Source organism: Arvicola amphibius, chromosome 4 (genome assembly GCF_903992535.2).
Source record: "Arvicola amphibius chromosome 4, mArvAmp1.2, whole genome shotgun sequence".
NCBI classification, from domain to species: domain Eukaryota; kingdom Metazoa; phylum Chordata; class Mammalia; order Rodentia; family Cricetidae; genus Arvicola; species Arvicola amphibius.
Genome location: NC_052050.1, coordinates 49,166,592 through 49,186,786, shown reverse-complemented (window position 1 = coordinate 49,186,786; position 20,195 = coordinate 49,166,592). Strand labels below are relative to the sequence as shown.

Sequence of the window (20,195 nt, the reverse complement as noted above, 5' to 3'; positions counted from 1 at the left end):
TTTCTCATCTCTCCTTTCTAGAGTCAGTGAGCATGCTTACACAGGTGTCTCTACACAGGGAGACCAGGAAACCCTTCCTGGAGTGCTGAGCACTGCAGGTGCAGTCAGACACGGAACTCTTCCCTTAATATCCATCCCATCGTTCATTTAGACAACTCAGCTCCCTTGTTTCAGCTTGCTGCTGCTTGAGGTGGCATCTTCTCCCAAGTAGCAACTGCAAGGGAGTGTCTGGAATCCTGAGCAGCTGGTTTGGATATCCCCTGGGCTGTCCTTGCCTCAACCCTTGGATAATCAACTCCCTTTGTGCCTCAAGAACACAGTCTTTGAAGTGGATGCACATGAAGTTAGTCTGTCATAAGTATTAAATGGGACAAAGGCTATAAGGGGGTCGTGGGTGACTTCATGGGCTTAAGGCCTATGCAAGACACAAAACTCTGTACTTTCCAGTGACCCCTGAATTGTATTTTTAAATCATACCTGCATGTCTTGAAATTCTAATAATTTTTTACCACCACATTTTCCTTTGGCGCTGGACTCTATAAATTATGTAGCCAGTCCTGGAGAGGGTTTAAACACAAAACAGCTTTGTGAAAGGGCACGGCAAGTTAGTGCTGATAACGATTATTAAAGGCTATGAAGAGGTACTTTTTTTCAGGCCTGGACTGCTGAGATAGCACAGAATTCCTCCCTCCCTGTGTTCTCATCCAAGACTCCCCGGGGCTCCAGAGAGCTCAGTCGTCATCTCCAGACACAAGATTCCTCTGCGCAAACTTCAGCGAGTCCTTCCGCTCTTCATCAGGGTGCCTTGACCTTCCAGAAGCATTCTACTAGTCCTCTTTGAAGCCCCACTGCTGCCCTGCACCTGTTGAAACCGCACTTCTCTGAGTGGCCGAGCAGCTCTGCCCCTAGCGGAAGTGGAAGCAAAAAAAAACTTTGAACCTTCCATTCAGGGAAGTAGGTTAGAAGCCACTTCCACCTGCTCCTGCTGCCTGTCTCTCATCCTGTTCTCTGCCTTCCGCAGCATCTTAGCTGTCAGTCCTGGGTGAAACCCGGGCCCACTGCTGTTCCTTCCTCCTTCCTGGCAGAGGCAGGGTGAAAATACTGTGATTTAGGGGGCTGGAAGAGGAGGAGTGGGGACCTTCTCCAGTGGGGTAAGCCTTTGAGGACTAGGGGCCAGCCTTCATTTCAAGAAGAAGAGGCAAGTGTATAAACCTGTGTGTCCATTCTCTCTCTCTCTCTCCTCCTCTCTCTCTCTCTCCTCTCTCTCCTCTCTCTCTCGGAATCTCTCTCTCCGGCACTCCTCTGTCTCTCTCTCCCTCGTCTCTCTCTCTCTCTCTCTCTCCCTCGTCTCTCCCGTGACCTCTCTCCACTCTCTCTCTCTCTCTCTCCTCTCTCTCTGGTGGTGGTGTGTGGTCCCTTTGCTGCAATGTCCCTCTCAAGGGACTGTCACTATGTGTGAGGTGGGCCAGAGTGATAAGCTGCTGGAAGAACCCCAGGTGGTGTTGTATGGATATAGTGTGAGCACTTTATCATTGGGTTGGTGATTCAAATTCACGTATCAAATGTGTGTGTGCGCGCGTGCGTGTTTCTAATGGATATGTGACACAGTGGATGGGTGAATGTGCCTACCTCTGCATGGGACAGTGATCCAGTGTGTGTCCTGTGTGTTTGTATTAGAGTTGATACAACTGCGTGCTTTGTGTGTGTGTGTGTGTGTGTGGTGTGTGTGGTGTGTGGTGCACCTGGCCGGTGTTCTACCCTGTTTCTGAGTGAGTAGAGCAGAACCCACAGAGTGTGTGAGTGTGGGGTGGCTGGTGATTCATGTGTATTTGTATCATCCACTGTGCGTCTGCCACCACGTCTGCATGTGAGTGTGGTGGCGTACTGCTGTGAGTGGCAATGCCCAGTGTGTTCATGTGTGCGAGCCTGGTGTGAGCACCATGGTGGCGTGCCAGAGCCAGTAAGGCTGCAGTGCTAGGCTGGGGCGGGTGCATGAGACGGCTGTCAGTGTCTTGGCTTGGCAGTAGCGAGTAACGCGTGTGGACCCGCGGGTGTGTAAGCGTTGTCTAGCAGACCAGGACAGATCACGCCCCCCCCCCCCCCCCGCTCCTTAACCCTAACTATGAAGCCGAGACCCTTCTTGGAAGCCTAACATCGGGCCTTACCGCTGGGCGCCGGAGCCTCTAGGACCCGGCGGAGGCCGGCCGCTGTCCCCCGGGCCGCGCGAGTGAGCATGGTGCAGACTGGGGCGCCCGTTCGCCCGCTCCGCGCCCGCAGCTTCGCTCCACTCCAGCGCCGCGGCTCAGCTCGGCGCCCGCCTGCTCCGCCACTGCTCTCAGCGCGGAAGTCCGCACCTGAGGGAACTGTGCGGCGTGGGCCTGGGCGCGTTGGTTGTGCTCGCTACGGGCGCCGGGGGCGTGCGGGCGTCTGGGCTCCGGGCACTGCGGGGCTGCGGGCTCGGCGCCCCGGAAGGCGGGCGCCCCAGCCGGCCACGATCGCGGGGTGAGTCCTGTATCCGGGGTCCCCCACCCAGGACCCTGGCGCAGGCTGCGAGCTGGATCTACCCAGTCGCGGGCAAACAAGTTTGTGTAGACACGACTGGGAGCGCGCGGGGCTGCACCTGCTGGGGCGCGGGGCGCACTGGCGGGGCGCCTTCCCCGGGCCGGCGCTCGGCGCGCCAGGACCGTGGCGGATGCGTGGGAGCGCCTTGCCACGTCCTGGGTCCTGGCTGGGGGGTGCACAGGCAGTTGCAACCAGCCGCGTCTCCGCCAGGAGCCGGTGTACACCGGGTCTGAGTCCCCGGCGGGGCTCAGAGCAGGATTTGAGGTGCGCACTGCTTTCCTCCTAGGTGGAGATATTCGCCAGAATCTGCTCCCCCCTCTCTCGTTCCGTTCCCAAGCCAGGCTTCCGGTCAGCGCAGGGTTTTCTCCAGTCTCTCGGTGAACTTGAACACAGGCAGAGACAAAACCGAAACGTATGTATTTTGTTGGGAAAATTACCCAGTCTCGCTCTTTACATCTTCCTAAGGTATGGATGGGGGATTCGTGGCATGATGCTGGTGTGTGTGGCATTTTTCGTTGCTAGTCAAAAGCGGCCCTGGCTGGGTCAGCTGCTTCAGGGTAGCCCGTCTAACAGCTTTCCTGGTGTCTGTGCTCCGCGGGTGGTATTTAGTCCTGCCAGCTAGCCGATGGGAGGTCAGAGTGGAAAGAGGCCCTGTGCCTCATCTCCTTATTGGCAAATGGGCATTTGCAGCCCTACAGCCTTACCCTGGGTCGCGGCCCTCACTCTCCATCGCAGGCTACTTTCAGACAGAATGGACACACTCGGGATACCACTGTACTTTTTGTCACTTCATCTCTCCTGTTACCGGTACAGCATACTTCTGTTTAGGGAGATCCTCGTCAGCCTGTGTGGGGACACATAGTTGGGATCAGGGTCCCATTAGGCACAGGAAGTGAGGGCTGTAGGGGGTGAAAGTAGACGAGTCTCGAGCTGGGTGGCCCCGTTCTGTCTACAGTATCCCCTCTTGATCGCTAGCCCACTTAATGGATACTAGGGCTGGGGAGAGCTCCCTGATGTAGGAGCAGCTTTCGTTTTTCTCAAGCATGCTCTCTTAGCTGAAATTCCATAAAATGTCAGTGGGGAGAGGCTGCCAAGTCCACAGGTTCAGTTATGTAGTGGTTGAAGGCGACCTGGCCAGTTGCTGGACTGGGAGAAGTAGGGCGACTGTCCCTTTATCTCCTTGCCTCCCTAACCTCCTGTTCCCCTCCATCCCGAAATCGTTGTTCCCATAGAGCTTTGGAAGAAACTTATCTTGGGGTGAAGGAATCCCTCTTTTCAGTGGGCACTGAAGTCCTGGTATAGACAGTTCTGCACTGTGTCCTGACCAGAAGTGGAGAACAACTTGGATTTAGACCTAAGAGAGGACCCCTGTCCCTTTTTCCTTTGTGCCTCCCCCAGCAGAGGGCACATTCTGGACCAGTGGCCTGTTGCTAACTGTGGGTCTCAGTTCAACCAGTTCAGCCCGGAAACTGCAGCACAAGTAAGTATCATGGGTAGTTCTTGTAAAGTCACTGACTAGAACCTTGGAACCCACAGCCTCCAGGCCCAGATTGAGACATATGTGTGCAGGGCCGAGTGGGACAGATCCACTTCTCTTTGCAGACATTCCCAGCTTGTACTCCCATCTGCCTCTATCCTGGTCAGTCTTCCTGAGACCCAGCTCTCTGTGAAGTCAAGACCAAGCTCAGCATTTAAACCTTGGGGATCTGTATTTACACGGCATGGATGGTAGTCATACTCACAGAATGGGGTCCTGATATCTGATCCCAAGCTGATCTTGAGGTCAGCCCTGCTTATTTGGGGAACATGACCTAATCTTCCTCTGGACTTACTAATCTGGCTGTCTCCCTCTCATCCGTATATTTCTGTGCATCTTAACTTTAGTAATCACTATGTTGAGCTGTATCTGAAACACTATTTGTGTATCTCTGTATCTGTATGCCTCTTTGTAGGCATTAAGACTCCTCCTCTCTGCTTGGATGTGAGCTCCCTCCCAAAAGATCATCACCTTGGCATGAAGGAACCAGGCGTAAGGACAGGAATGCAAAAGGTGTCTTGGGCCGTCTCCCATAGCTTGAGTCCCCATCCTTTGGAAGAAATGGAGTCAGAGAAAGACAGGGCTGCCTGACTCTCCTGGCCAGATTTATCCAAGTCCCTCAAAGGTGTTGTAACACCCATCTAACCTGTCACATTCTATGCAAGGCCCAAGACCACCCCCAGGGACTCACCGTCAGGGGAGGCACAGAAACAGATGAACGAATTAGGGTGAGGGTGCTAACTTAGGAGGGGTTGTGATTGGCTGTGCCATGTGGGGATGGGCCCTGGGTCAACCAAATAGAAAGGGGGCCCCTCCAGCCACATGTGGCACTCTAGCACAGTGCATAGAAGGGTCCCCATCTGATACTAGGTAGATGAAGGCCATGGGACAGGGCAAGGGATGCCACACACTTGGAATCAGAAAGCTGGAGTTCTGTCTAGCGTTAGCTGTTTATCTCTCTTTGAATTAATTGGCCCCCAATGTTTCACATTCTGCCTCTATGTAACAGGGATAATGACTTGTAAAATAATGTCATGAGCCTGTGAGAAGATCACTCATTCATTTCTTTATCTGCTTATTCATGTCACACACTTGTAACTCTAATGTGACATCTAAAACTTTACTGTTCGTATGAACTCCAGTCATAAGTTCACTGAAGGTAATATACCTCATTTGCATGAAATCTGACCTTAGTAAGACTAGTTTTAACTATTTGTGACTGACAAATCGTAACTGTGTATTTTAACGGGATACCATGTGACATTGGACCTATGTGTATACTATGAATTAATTAAGCTAATGAGCTATTATATTTTATACTTGTAAAGAAACTTTGTATGTGGGTGTGGAGTCTGTGTGTGTGTGCACATCTGTGTGTGCAGGCACCTGCAGAGGCTAGAAGTTGATGTCCAGTGGTTTTCTCTATTGTTCTCCACAGTATTATTGTTGTTTGGGTTTTGTTTTGTTTGGTTGTTTTTGTTTGAGACAGGGTCTTGCTATCTAACTCCAGCTAGCTGGAACTCATTTTGCAGACCAGGCTAACCTCTGTCTCTCAAATGCTGAGATTAAAGGCATGTACCACCACGTATGGCCTCCACATTATTTTACAAGCCAAAGTGTCTCACTGAACCTAGAGCTTGCTGCTTCCACTCTTCTGTCTGGTCAGCAAGTCCCTGGAATCTGCCTCTCTCCACCTCACCAACACTGGGCTTAAGAAGCACAGCCATGCCTGGCTTCTGGCTTCTGCCTGGGTGCTGGGGATCTGAACTCAGGATCTCACTGAGCTATCTCCCCAAGCCCCTAGAAACATTTTTATTTGAATTCTTTCTTTGGAGTGCTCAAGTTCAAAGAGTTTTGCCTCTTCAAAGATACAGTCTTTACCCCATTCCTGCAAGGGCCAAGCAGGTTTGTGTTTTGTGGGTGCCTTACCTCCCTTTGCAGCCTCAGACTAGGAGTTCAGGACCCTGAAATGAGGGAGATATTCCCAGAAGAGGGCAGAGATATTGACTGTACCTGGGAGTGTCTTGCAGACTGGGAGGGGATGTAGGGATATTGACAAGCAGCTGCAAGACCCAGATTGCAGCCACAGCTCACTGTGTGTCCAGCCTTTCTGTCAGTGCTGCAGAGCCACTCTGCCCCGGGGGCGAGGAAGTTTTATGGAGAAAGTGTTATTGGGCTGAACCTTGAAGGCAGGAAAGTATTTCAGGCCTGTGAGTTGGGCAGAGCATCCCTGGCTGTCTGAAGAACATGCACCATAAGGAGGCTTGAAACATCTGATGCTGTCCAGGAACACTGTTTGGGACATTGTGTTCTGTAAGGAATAGTCAGAGAGAGGGGGCTGGGAGTGTGGACCAAGACAGGACACTGAGTGGCAGTGGAGGAGTTTGGATCAGTTCCTCCAAGCTCCTTCTGAAAGCTCTAGTATCACGGATGCTGTACATCAGTATGACTGCTCTCTTTGGATGCTGGGAGAACAGAATCTCTGGGAGAAGGACGGAGTTCAGTTGACAGGCATTGAATAGGGCAGCAGAGGGTGGAGAATGGAAAATTAGAGGTAGGAGGACACTGGAGTCAATCCCCATTTACAGTTCCACTGAGGTTCCCAAAGCACAGAGCCATTAGCTTCTGGCTGATCAGTGATCCAAGGCTCTGAGCAGCTGGGGCATAGGTCCTTATCTTCACTGGAGAACAGCCTGTCGAACCCTGTGCTTTGTCTTTACGATGGTGCCCTATGTGCACACAGCTCGGAATCACCCTTTCTTGGTGGCCACAGTGGCTAAGAGCCATGTGGGGGAGGGGGGCATTTGTTCTCCACTAATGCTTCTTCTCTCTAGCCAGAAGATAGACCTGAGGTGGAGTCACATGACTGAATCCCAGGGGCCAGCACTGGCTAGCCTTGGTGATTCTCTCCTCTCTGGTCTGTTCCCCTCCTGTTTCTGCTGCCACTCCTAGGACTCTAACCCCAACCTGGCCCACAGGTAGGTGCCACCTGCCCTCTTCGAGGAGCCCAGTTTTCTGAGTACCCCTTGCTCTAGGAGTCTGCTTTTCTTCCCCAAGACTCCTTGAAGCCTCTGGGTTCAATTCTCCTCGCATTCCTAGGGAACTTCAGCTGCTCCTTCCCTAAGCCCTAAAATAATTTCATAATTCCAAAGATGTATAGAGCACTGAGCAAGGTGGTGGATGGGCATTTGTCTGGTCTGAATGAGCCTCAAGTGGGGATCCCTCACCCCAAGTACTCTGTGGGCTCTAGATAAGGAAAAGCAGCAGTAAAGCAAGCCTCAGGGGAGATGTTGGAGACTTCCAGAAAATGAGGAAGGGTTCAAAGGCAGCCTTCTAGCCTGCCAATGGCAGTGCCTGTTAGGTTTGGCTCTAGAAAGTCCAGAGCAGGAGGAGTTTCTGCCTGGCATAGTTTTAGCCCTGTGATGGAGACACACTCCATGTTAAAGAATACATGTTGCCACGTGCAGAACCAGAACTAAAGTGAGGAAAGGGGCAGGGAGCTTATTGGCCACATGTTCCAGGAGCAGAAGTCTGGGTGTGAATACTGACTCAGATCTAGGCAGGTACGGGGACAGTTCTCAACTGATGGTAAGCAGACCTTCTGCCTCCCATGAGGATCTCGGGGCCCATGAGATACATAGGTCATCTAATCTATTTATTCACACTGCAGGAGCTTAATAAATGGTGTCACTGAAAATTAAGCAGTTGCCAACAGCAGTTAGATCAACTTCGAGCAGGAGGAAGTTGTTGGGCCTGTCCTGGGAAAGAGGGGGGCAGGACAGAAGGAGACAGTTTCCCAGGAGCACTTGCTGTGGGCTTTTCGTCCAGCAGCTCCTGTGCACCTCTTTGGTATTCAGAGCCAGTGTGTGCCACAGTCTAGGCAACTAGAGTGTGGATCGACAACCACATCTACTTTCCCGTTCACAGACAAGGAGCCTGAGGTTCTTTCTGCCCTGGGATTGGGTTGGCTCTAATAAAGGTCGGCTGACCTTGGGGTACAACAGGTCAAGTGGCCTACTAGGTCCAGTACAGATGAAAAGTGGCCAGATTCCTGCCAGGTCTCAGCTGGCTCTACTGTCTTACACCTCTAAGCTTGTCTGTGAACTCTATGCACGCTGCAAGTCCCCAGTCCCTTGAGTTAACAAGTTCTTGCTGTTGCTACTCAACCAGCTGTTTGCTGGCATCTGGGGCTATGGAGACAGGCCAGGTCGATCTGTGACCTGGAGGGGCCTCATCAGCCTGACAGATGAGCGGAGCTGCACGCTAGCAATTGCAGTAGTGGAGTGTGGTGGAGGGATCAGGACAGGGCACGTTCAGGGTGCTTTGATTATGTAGCACCCTGCTGGCCCTCATTCAGGGTTCCAGCCTGGGAATTAGCTTTGCCATTTTAAGACTTGAGAATGAAAGCCTGTTTTTGGGGCCCTGGGCTGTGGAACTCTGGCCTGCATGTGACTTTCAACACTGCCTGCAATAGTGAGACCACTCCGGGGACTGGTCCAGGGGACTCTAGGAGGACTTGCCAGGTCTTGGAGAGCAGGAGTGAGTTCGAAGCCTGGTGGGTTCATGCTGAAATCTCTCCACTACCCCCTTCCCTACTTGTCTTGTATAGCACAACCTATCTGTAGCATAAGATGGAAGCCCCAGCACACCTGGGGACGCAGGGGTGGGGGCATCACCCACCTGTCTGTTCCATCACACCGGAAACTTTCTTCCCACAGCAGATGTGCCACCTTACGCCTGTTATTGTGGTTTTCGGGAGTTCACGCCAGTAGGACCCTAACTTTCTGCATCCAGAACCCTTCTGCAAACATTACCTGGGAACCTTCTTATAGCACACTAAAGGTCCAACGTTTAGGTGTTTAGGTGTTCTTGATAATCCATGTGCGTCTTATACCTCAACTCTGGTGCTGAGACCTCTGCTTGCCCACATGTTGGTCAGCATCACTCCAGTTCAGGCTTCCTCCCAGCTATGGGTGAATGGAGTCTGAAGTTTGGCTGCTGTCAAACCCCTCAGGAGCAGACTTTTCCTGTCCACTTAACCACCCTTTCATTCATAAGGAGAAAAGCAAAACAAAAAACAGTCTTCACTAGCAAAGACTACTGAGGTATCACTTTGTGCCAGGCTTCATGCTGGGGGACAGTGACTAAATGAATAGGGGATGGCGTCCACTAGGGTAGATCAGAGTCCTTTGGGGTGGTTGAAGAGTGGGTAGACAATGCTAATTGCATCAAAGTGATGTGTGCTGGGAGGGCTTTGCACAGGCTGTTGGGGACCTGGGGTGCAGTCTGTCTGTCTATCTGTCTGTCTGTCTATCTATCTATCTATCTATCTATCTATCTATCTATCTATCTATCTATCTTTCTATCTCTGTGGGTGGATGTGATCAGGGAAATCTTGGAGGAAGTGACCTTTATGCTAAGCCTGGGAGTCATAGACACTATGATTGCAGGAAACCCTGCTGCAATCATATTGTATGTATGTGCCTGCATGGTGGAGACCCTGAGACACAGAGAATGGGTCTCAAAGGGCTGGATCACAGGGAGACCTTGTGTGCCATGCTAAGGAGCTTGCAGTTGATCCCCGAGCTCTGGGGAGCTATTGAAAAGAGGTTTTTAAGCAGAGGAACACCAGCCATGATCAGATTCGCGTGTTAAGGAGGCTCACCCAGGCAGCCTGTGCACTGTGCATTGGAGAAGCCCAGGCTGGGGGCAGACAGATCAGTCCGGATTTCATGGGATTTTCTCTGTGGTTTTACAAATCTGAAGCTGGCAGGGGTGGGTCTGGCGACAAACCAGCTTAGACAGAAAGGAAAGACTAGGAGACCATCTGCAAAGGTTTGCCCTGCTCAGCTGGATTCCACTGTCATTTGCTGATGAGGACCTGTGTTCCCATACCTCTGTCATCCTGGAGGCTCTCAGAACTTAATCCGGAAGGCTCAGGCTGGTCCGGGCCCCTTTGGATGGTCTCCTGGTCCCCAGCTTCCTTGCAGCCTGGAATGCTGGGCCCCAGAGCCAAAACATTGTCTTTCTTCCCACACCCAGCAGGCCGTGTCTGTGCACAGAACAGCCATTGAAGCGCTGCCCTCACCATGTTAGTTACGGCCAGCGGCTTAGTCATGCTTCCAGGGTCCTTTTTTCTGGGACAGGCCTGTCCTTGTGCTCCGGGCCCTTCTCACACAGCAGCCCAGCTCGTGGCAGCTGCAGGGCCCCCCACCAACCCTAATAGCCACTTTAGAGACGCCGCCAGTGAGAACCACAGCTTAACATGAACACTGGTCTGGGCAGGCTTACCCAGCAGACTTTCCCTCCTCCACACCAGCTTCTCCGTCCTCTTGGCGTTATCCTGTCCCTTGGCACCCTAGCAAGGAGTCCACCAAAAATCCTCTCCCTCCCTCGGGCCTGTCTTCCTGAGGGTAAGTGGCCAACCTCTGTAGAAACTGCTCCCAGAATACAGATGGCAGCTTCACTGCATCCCAGGGGAGCCAGGTCCCTGTGTGTATTTGTTGAGTACCCCTGTATTTTCAGTATACCCCTGTCTATGTGGGGAACACACATGTGTTTTAGTAAAGCTGTGTTTCAGGCCGAGCTGGGTAGCAGTTTAGAAAACAGGTCTGGAGAGAGACTTTGGAGCATTGGTTCCTGTGCTCCCCAGCTGTATGGCTTCAGGAAATTGTTTTTCTCATCTGTATAGTGGGGACATTATCTAACTCACTAGATTGGGGAAAGTCAAATGAGATGAAAGCATAACTCATTGAGCTGATTGCCTGAGGCCACTGAGGAGTCAGTGGAAGCCATGGTTGCTTGCCTTCCTCCTACTTACTGCTATTGTCATTACTGGACCTTTTTTGGCCACTGTCCAGAACATTGTTAACCTCATGTCACAAGCGAGGAAGCTGAAGCCCAGAGAGGTTCCACAACTTTCCCAGTGTCACGCAGCTGGCCAGCAGAAGAGCTGAGATCAGAACATTCTGTCTAGTGTTCCTGACACAAAGCTTACCACTTTGTTAAGTCAGCCATAGGGCTGGGGAGTACCCTGGCCCAGGAAGGGGGCAGTGGATTCTATTGCATCTTAATATTATTTCTTCACTTTTCTAGGTTCCTGAGACTGACGAGGGCCAGGAGAGCTGAGGGATGGGGGAGACGGTGACTCTTGGGCAGAAACTACCAACACGGGGCTTGTGGCTGCAGGAGAAAAGCGATGGTGACATTTGAAACGCACAGGGACAGCAGCACAGAAGTGTACTGACAGGTGTCCAGAGCCAGGATGCTGGGATGACACCTCTGGAGGTCCTGGCGTCCCTCCTGCCCAGGTGCTAGGAGCCGTCCCCAGGCTCCGGCTGGGAGCCCTGCTGCCCAAGGGCATGGCCAAACCTTTCTTCAGACTCCAGAAGTTTCTCCGCAGAACACAGTTCCTGCTGCTCTTCCTCACAGCCGCCTACCTGATGACTGGTAGTCTGCTGCTCTTGCAGAGGGCCAGAGTGGCCCTCCCACAGGCCCTCCGGGCTTCTGGCAGCCTGCAGGCCTTGCCAGTGGCCACTGTGGCACTGGGTATGGGCCTTCTGGATGGCAGGAGCCTCCATGACCCCCACAGTAGCCCTGACCTAATACTTGATGTGGACACACTGGGGAGTCCTCTGGCCCGATTGCCACCTGGAATCCGCTGGCCCCGCAGGAACCGCAGCTCACTGCGGCGGCGCTGGCTCCACCACCTCACCAGTGACCCCCAGGGACCACCCACCCTGGGCCCTGAGGCCCCTGGAGCAGTGAGCCGCAGCCAAGGTAGGTGCTCTGCTGCTGCTAAGAACCCTACCCAGGCTTCCATGCATTGCCCCTCTTCTTGGCCCTGTGGCAACTAAGGGATGTGATACTGTCACCCAGAGTGCAGGCTTTGATCTTGACTCAGTCACACCCTACTGGGTGACCTTGATTACATCATTTGTTTCTGGGTCCTCTCAGGTGGAGATAGAGTCATTGACTCCACCGTTATGTATTGGGGTGGCCTGGAGCAGTATGTCATGGGGTGTATGTCATGGGCCTCATGGAACAGTATGTCATGGGTCTCAGAGCCGGAGCAACTGCTGTCCTTGGGAACTGGAGACCAGCACAGTCCCAGGCTGTCATACATCAAACAAAGCAGAATCTCCTGCTTTGGTTGCCACCAGAAATCTCCTTATCTACTCTCTAGACCAGTGGTTCTCAACCTTCCTAATCTGCAACCCTTTAGAACAGTTCCTCATGTTGTGGTGACCCCCAACCATAAAATTATTTTCGTTGCTGCTTTGTTCCTGTAGTTTTGCTACTATTTTGAACCGTGATGTAAATATCTGATATTAGGATATCTGATATTTAACCCCTGGGAGGGGGTTGTGACCCACAGGTTGAGAACTGCTGTTCTAGGGCCTCCTGGTGCACTCCTAAGCCAAGAGCCACTTGTCAGGGGTACCTCATGAATTACTTGGCCTGCTAACTGGAAACTGTTATTACTTTAGTAAAAGTGGCTCGTCTCTACAGTGTTCCTCTTCCGTGAAGCCACTATATCCGGCGCCATTATTTCCCCAGTTCACAGTGAAGACATTGAGGCACGGGGCTGTTTGGTGAATGGTCAAGGTTATTTTCATAGTTTGGGGGTTTTAGTCCCAAAGCCAGAACTCAGATGTAGGTAGATCTGGGCAGGAAACCCTGTGTCTGGGGAGTGGCAGGAGACCAGGAAAGAAGGCAGCCAGGAAAAGTGTACCATGGAGCAGGTGCAAGCTGATGGAGTCTGCTGGAGGTGGGAGGGGACGGAGAAGAAGCAGAACACGTCTCGGCAGCCTGGAGTGGCAGGCCTAGGAGTGGGCAACGATGGGATCACCTTCACACTGCTCTGTGTCCCAAGATGGTCCACTGTGGCCTGGTACTCTGTGCACAGAGTTCTGTAGATTCTCTGTACAGGGCCCAGGGAATGTGCTAGGTGCCTGGGGGAACATATAGGAAGTGCTGAAGTTGTGCCTGAATGAAACTGAACTTGGTTAGCTCTGATCAGCCTGTTGTCACCTTATTCAGTCCTGTGCCCCAAATCACCAGGTTCTCTTGTCCCAAAAATAAAGTTCATGGATTGCTAAACATAGATTTTTAAGCATAGTCTGTAGAGTGCCTAGCATAAGTAATAAGCATAGTGCATAGAGTACTTAGCATAGAATATTAAGCATAGCACATAGAATATTAAACATAGTGTACAGATTTCTTAGCCTAGGGTGTTAAGTGGAAGACTGTAGGAGGATATAAGGCAAGTGGGGCGTCAAGCTTAGGGGATGAGAGAAAGTGTCAGGCCTAACTAGCATTTGAGATGAAGGATGGATGGATGGATGGATGGATGGATGGATGGATGATGAATAGATTGATTCATCCATTTTGTGTTGTTGAAACTCAAATCCCAGGCCATGGGATACTAGGTAAACACTGTTTACTCACACCCCAGCCCTTGATTTATTCTGAGAATGAGAAGATTCCAAGGCATAAAAAGAGCCCAGCTTCTCTTCCCTGGAGAGATGACTCAGTGGGCCCAACTAAGTGAAGACTAGAAGGCTGTGGGCTCTTGTCTCTAGGGAAGGGTGTTTTTCAGACATCATCCAACTGATGTTCGTCTCAGTGGGTTCTTTAGCATGGCCTGCAAGTAAGAGGAGACAGAGGAACGAGTGGTGCATCCCATTTTATACATGTGTGCCTTCTGTAATCTCTCCAACACACCAAGAAACTGGGTCTCTAAGCAGGCATTACCAGGACAATTAATTTAGACTAAAGTGCAGGTGACCAGGAGAGGACCCCATGGGTTTCTTGAGAGGAAGTTTTGCGAAGTACATGGTTGCTGAAGACAGAGCTGAGTTCCTCTCTTGCTATTGCCACTTCATGGGTCTATGACCTTCAACAAATTGACCTGAAGTCTTCTCTTCATTTCTTTCCATCCTCTTTTACTGAAGACCTAGTGCATTAGTTCCCATGTGTGTTTGCCTTGGGCTCTTGAGTGCTCTGGAGTGGAGTCAGCTATATGTCCAGATAACACTGCACGAACTTACTGAAGGATGATGAAGGCGTGGCTTGGAGCTTGAGGCAGAGCAGACATTTTATATCTGCTCTGCATATGAGGGAACTAAAGGGCCCGGTGATCTGGTTCTGGTCGTAGATATATCTGAGAGAACCATTTCGTTACCCCTAGAGACACAGTAGTGATGAAAGCAAGAGAGATCACAGTAAGATGTAAGCAAGACAGTGATCAACTGCTGTCCAACAATATGGTTTTGGGTGTGGAAAAAGATGGTATACCTCCTTATCTGTTGATAGTCCCTCTCCCTGATCTCCAGAGTGTCCCCATTACCAAACAGAGAAAGGGTTAACTCTGACCACACCAGGGTACAATGGGGCATCCAAGGTCCAGTTTCAGGGCTTGGCAGTGAGAACTCAGAATGATCAATGAGCACCATCCCTCCATGGGTGATTAAATATTCTGAATCTTCTGCAGGACTTTAAAGATAAAATTGGTCTCCCTGTAGACTCTTCAAAAGCAGTGTCTGAGGGAGGTGTGGTGACATGCTGGGAGTCTTCAGAGATTGCAGAGGAAGGCAGACCACTGGCCTGGGAGTCCCTGTCCCTTCCTCTGGGAGGACTCTCTGGCCCTGCATGGCCAAGCAGGTCTCCTTGGTCTAGAGAGTGGCCCACAGTGTAGCTCTCGCCCAGCTGCTGGGGCAGCAGACAAAGCAAGCATCTCTTTGCAGCCTGGGCATCCCGCCATCCCCTGAAAGGGATCCTGCAAGCCACGGAAGCTGCAGGAGTCTCCATCAATCACTGAGCATTTCATTATACCTTGGACAACATCCATAATGGAATAAAATGTCAGTAAGTTTACTAGGGGAAAAATAGTAACTTCTCCATAGCCAGTTTGTTTTTTATTGATAGTAATTTTCAAAGACATTCCAATATCTCCAAAGCCATCGTTAATAGCCTCACAACTTGTCCATTCTGATGTGCAAATGAACAGATGCAGAGTCACAGGCGGTAATGCATCGTCTTCCTTTCAGCCCAAAGTAATAAATCCGCTTCAGGATCGTCCCAGCGCATCCCTGCGTCCCTCGAAAAGTTCTTGCTTTTCTGCACATTCTTGCCTCTGTCAGGGATTTAGAAAAGCCATTTGTTATGTTAAGTGACAAAGGGCTCCTTTGCTCCCCCACAACCCAAAGGGGCCATCTGTGTCTACAACCCTGGCTTCACCCCAAGAATGAGCTGCTGCTGGACGGAGAGGCAGTGGGTGGGGGGCTCCCTCTTCATGGGGTCACAGAGTCCAGCTGCTCAGTACTCAGCCACTTCTAGTTTCCGCAGTCTGGCTGTGGAAACCATTGCCTTCCTCTCGTCTACTAATGTGCTAATTATTCCACTAATATTTACTGATCCATTGTCCCGCTAGGTCCTAGGTTAGACTATAGGATCAGAATAATAATAGACAGTATTTATTTGAGCATCTGCTATGTATGGAGCATCGCTTTGTGTAGATGTCCATCTGTCACCTCGTTTAATGTAATCTTCAAAGAGCCTACTGATGCAAGCAGCTTTCTCGCCACTTTAGCAGCGAAGAGTGTGAGTTCCAGGGAAGTCATTGAGAATTCTTCATTCTTCAGAATGAACTATTCAAAATAAAATAGTCACTCCTGGGTCCCTGGCACTCCGAGGCTTGTGTTAGGCATTGGACACATGTTATCTTGTAGAATTCTCACAACCAGCTTCTGGATCGGTACCATGCCCCAGTTTTGTAGATAGGGAACCTACATCTTAGAGAAGGGGGTCACATCCCAGGTCACACAGCCCTGTCCTGGCAGAGCAGGAATTCAAGCCTCCACTGTCCCATTCTCAGAAACAGGGATGCACCATTCCAGCACCAGCAAGTCTTGACCGGGTGCCTCTCCAGCTTCGTGCTTCGTTTTCGGCGACAGAACTTGTGTTGGAATGTTTAATCGAAAGCTGCGATGGACTTCTTTGCTGTGCCAACCAACACATTGGAAATCTCTCAGACACTGCTTTTCTTTTACTAAGTAGGCAAGCAGAGAATAATTCATGCCTGCTGCTCTGGCTGGGTGTTTTCTGCAGCTTATATGATGGATTGGGGAGTCCTGCAGCGAGAGAGAGAGAGAGAGACAGAGAGAGAGAGAGAGAGAGAGAGAGAGAGAGAGAGAGAGAGAGAGAGAGAGAGAGAGAGAGAGAGAGAGAAGTTTACAGGGATCCATACCAGGGAAATAGCCCCCACAGGGAGTAGGTGCTTGTGGTTGGCATGCTGAGTGTGGCCACATGTGTTGATGCCCAGCCCTCCATGGAGGTGGCCTCAGGAGGCATGGAATTTACAAGAGGCCATACTGAAGAAGGTGGCTTTGACTTCCTCTTCCTGGCATCTTCTGACCTGAGAGTCCCTGGAGCCCTAGACAGCTTCATGCTGCCATGACTGTCTTCTGCCCTGAGAGTTTAGGCCTCTGGAACTTAGAACCAGGTGTGCTCAGCTGGGCCACCTTTCTGTCCTGGGACTCCTCTGCTTTACCCTGAGGCTTTGGGACTACCAGTGCGGTTTGTTGGAGCTGCGACCCACTGTTTCCAGTTAGGTGATAGCAGTGGCATTTTTCCTAACCCTGGAGAGTCACTTGGGGTAAAGATGCTGTCCCTACCCTCCAGGAGGCTTCCGGATTAGATTTTTTTTTAACAACAAGTTAATGACTGGGACTTGGCTGACTTTGCCTGTATTTTTAAGACAACATCTTTGAGTCCTGAGGTCCTGTGGAGAGCCGGAGTGACAGGGGAAGGACCCTGACCTTAGGATAGGTGAGAGGCTCTGACTGGAAGGGAGGAGGGAACTGGTCCAGAGCAAAGGTGGGCATCCACCTGACAGTTGGGGAGACTAAGACATGGACATTCGAGATGACCCGGCAGAGTCTGAGTCGCCTTTACTTTGGCAGCACTCATAGACTGAAGAGCCCTTCCTTGTTTCAGTAAGGAATGGACATGGAACCCTTCCCCACAGTGCTCAGCAGAAGCCACCATTCCTTGTGAGGGCCCATGACCTCCCTCTTCTCTGGCCAGCCCTATGAAGCCAGGAGGCTGTTAGGAAACCTGACCCGTGTTTCTGGTACACGCTCCAGGTGACATTTAAGAGGTCCTGAGCAGCAGAGCTTGCCACTCTCAGACTGTGTGCAGCATCAGCACAGGTGTCCTATCCAGTTCCCAACATAGTGCTTGTGGATGTGCCTCTCCAGTTTGGGGACCATGTGAGAGTGTGTTTGCAAATTCCCAAATGCCATTTCTTCAAAATACTGTGATGCATGTGACATTTACAAGCCTGGAGCTGCGCTTGCATTCTCCAAGTTTCTCTGCAAGTCTGGAAGACAGCTCCTTCCTATCAGTGACAGGGCAGGGCTATCAGCAGCTCCCACCTGTGTGTGCACGCTTGGGTCTATTGTGCTACTACCCTATGGAGTCATCCCCAAGTGTCGCTGACTGGGGAAGTGCTCAGGGTGTGGCAGAGGGCTCCACGAAAACTTGATTACATCAGTTCTATAGGGGCACCTGTCTCAAACTTACAGAATGTTTACGTATGCTAGCAACACACTGCAGATAGGTTGTTTTAAAGAGACCCCTGCTTATGATATGTCTTAGGTTAGCTAATTCCAGACTTTCCCTGGATCCTGTCCTCCCTCTGGCTCATGTGAATGTGGCAGTAGAGGTAAAGGGCCTCTCTGAGCCTAAGAATGGAAGAGAGGGTAAGACCATTAAACCATCAATGTTTACAAATACTCAACTGTATAAAAATGCCAACTACCCTGATTTGACCATTGCACCTATATGTTGAATCATTGCACTGTAGCCCATCAGTATATACAATTAATACTAAGTGTGTGTTTGTGTGTGTGTGTGTGTGTGTGTGTGTGTAAAACTCATATCCAAGCATAGGGAAGAGGAGTGGTGGAGAAAGCTGCAGTCTGGCTCCAGTTTCCTGGCACTACCTTTGGGTGCACAGTAGGCCATTAACTGGGTGTACAGTGGGCCATTACCTGGGTGCATAGCAGGCCATTAACTAAGCAAAGAAGCAGAAAGCTTCCCAGCTATCCACTTGGCTCTGTGCTAGGAAAAGATGAAGGACAGTTTTCATCCCCTCTACTTTCTAGAGAAGCTTGTGGGTCAGGCAGGGCTGGCGATCCCCCCTTTTCCTCACTGGTTCCAGGCAGGCAGACTTTCCCATGGCTGGTGGTGCTCCCTGACTCCTGGGCCTGACCTCTATTGTGCTCCCTCCTTGCAGGCACCTACCTGGGATGCTTCAGTGAGGAGGGCCAGGAAAGAACTCTGAAGGGGGCAGTGTTTTATGACTTGAGAAAGATGACCGTGTCGCACTGTCAGGACGCCTGCGCTGAGCGGTGAGTGTTGAGCGAGGCTGTTGACTACACCAGAATAAGGTCAGAAGACAGGCTCAGAACCAGGGGACATCATGGTTGCTGGTTGACTACCCTGATGTTGTTACACCCTCATTCATCAGACTCTAATCCCAGGAGAAAGTTTGTCAGCATATGACCAAGGTGCTGGAAAGTATCTGGAGACTTAGCTTCCATTCCTGCTGTGCCAGGGACTCTCCCTGTGACCCATGGGCGTTCTAGGAGTATCCTATGGAAGTGTGAGGGCCCACCAAAAACTTAGTTACTCAAGTCCCTGGATTCAGTTTGCTCATCTGTTTTTAAAAAGTCAAATAAAGGGATATCGAGGACCAGTTCAGCGGTTAGAGCAACCCTTTCTACTTGTGTGTACAACAAAATTTGCTTTTTCAGATACTGTCAGCTTTCCTGTGGCCATCAGACATATGTCATGTAGCCCCTACCATCAGGACAGTCATAGCTCACTGGTGCACATGTTCATGTCAGAAGACAGGAAGAGCAGTGTCTTGACTTGTTTCTATCACCTTAGATTCTTTTACACTTATCTCTCTAAGTCAAGTCCCACCCCGTTCGTTCTTTTAGGCAGTCATGAGTTACCCCCCATTTTATACCTAGAGAAAGCAAAGACAGGCCCCACCTTCTTCATGCTTGGAAGCTCAGAGGAAGGTGAGGCTGGACATGAGGATGCCAATGTTCCGTTCATATTTCAGTGAACGTCTCTTCATTTTTAAGGAAACTGAGGCTCACAGGGATCGAGTGACAGTATCTACCATCTCACAAGCAACCAAACGGGACTTCGTCACTCTGTGGAGTTTGATTCTTTGCTTTTCACACCAGAAAGGGGATATGAACTCAGGGTTCACTTCCCATAGCTGTGGCCCATTGAGATGCCCTGTGGGTTCTGTTTCTCCTGTGTTGCTCTCTCTTGCTGTGGTGGGACCTGGGGGCAAGGAGAAGGGGCTGGGCAGCAGGGCCCTGGAGTATCACCTGTTGCGTGGGCTTCAGGCCAGTGCTGTGCTGATGCTGGGCACACCTGAATCTCCACCCGTGACCTGTGATTAGGCAGCTCAGGGTCACCTGTTGAGAGTTTACACCACAGCAATTAGCAAACGCTGCTCACCAGAGCTCTGCACATCTCCTGAGAACCGCATTCCCACGCATCCATCACCAATGGAATTCCTTGTAACTTGAGGCCATAGATGAAACTGAAGTTCAGTCTCAAAGCTGACAAGAAAGATCCACGGGGCTTAATAGTTTATTCCAAAGAAAACATTATTCCCTATACTTAGATGGCATTTATTTCTGGGTGGAACCTGATTCCCCAGGCCGGTGGTTCCCAATCTTCTTAATGTGTTCCTCATGTTGTGGGGACCCCCCAGCCATAAAATGACTTCATTTCTACTTCATAACTGAAATTTTGCTAATGCTATGAATTGCAATGTAAGTATCTGATATGCAGTATATATATATATATATATATATATATATATATATATATATATATATATATATATATATATTTGACCCCCGTGAAAGGGTCATTTGCCCTCACAAAGGAGTCGGGACCCACAGGTTGAGAAACACTGGCAATGCCCCTGCCTGCTCACCTAAACTTTATTGTAGATTTGAGTCCATCCCTAAGACTCAACTGTCATCACCTCACTCCA

The 20,195-nt window shown here is 50.7% G+C and overlaps 1 protein-coding gene across 3 annotated transcripts in view; it reads left to right on the top strand.

The window, feature by feature from the left end:
- The first annotated feature begins 2,302 nt into the window (after positions 1–2,302).
- Wscd1 (WSC domain containing 1) overlaps positions 2,303–20,195 on the top strand; it is a 40,321-nt gene continuing 22,428 nt past the window's right edge. The window contains exons 1-5 of one of the 3 annotated variants that reach the window (XM_038327394.1): positions 2,303–2,502; positions 2,849–2,974; positions 3,964–4,042; positions 11,195–11,878; positions 18,402–18,516. In XM_038327394.1, coding sequence (XP_038183322.1) covers positions 11,461–11,878; positions 18,402–18,516 — 533 coding nt within the window. In that variant the 5' untranslated portion in view covers positions 2,303–2,502; positions 2,849–2,974; positions 3,964–4,042; positions 11,195–11,460. Of the gene's footprint in view, positions 2,503–2,848; positions 2,975–3,960; positions 4,043–11,194; positions 11,879–18,401; positions 18,517–20,195 lie in introns of all 3 variants that reach the window. The other 2 variants (XM_038327395.1, XM_038327397.1) reach the window with 2 other exon arrangements.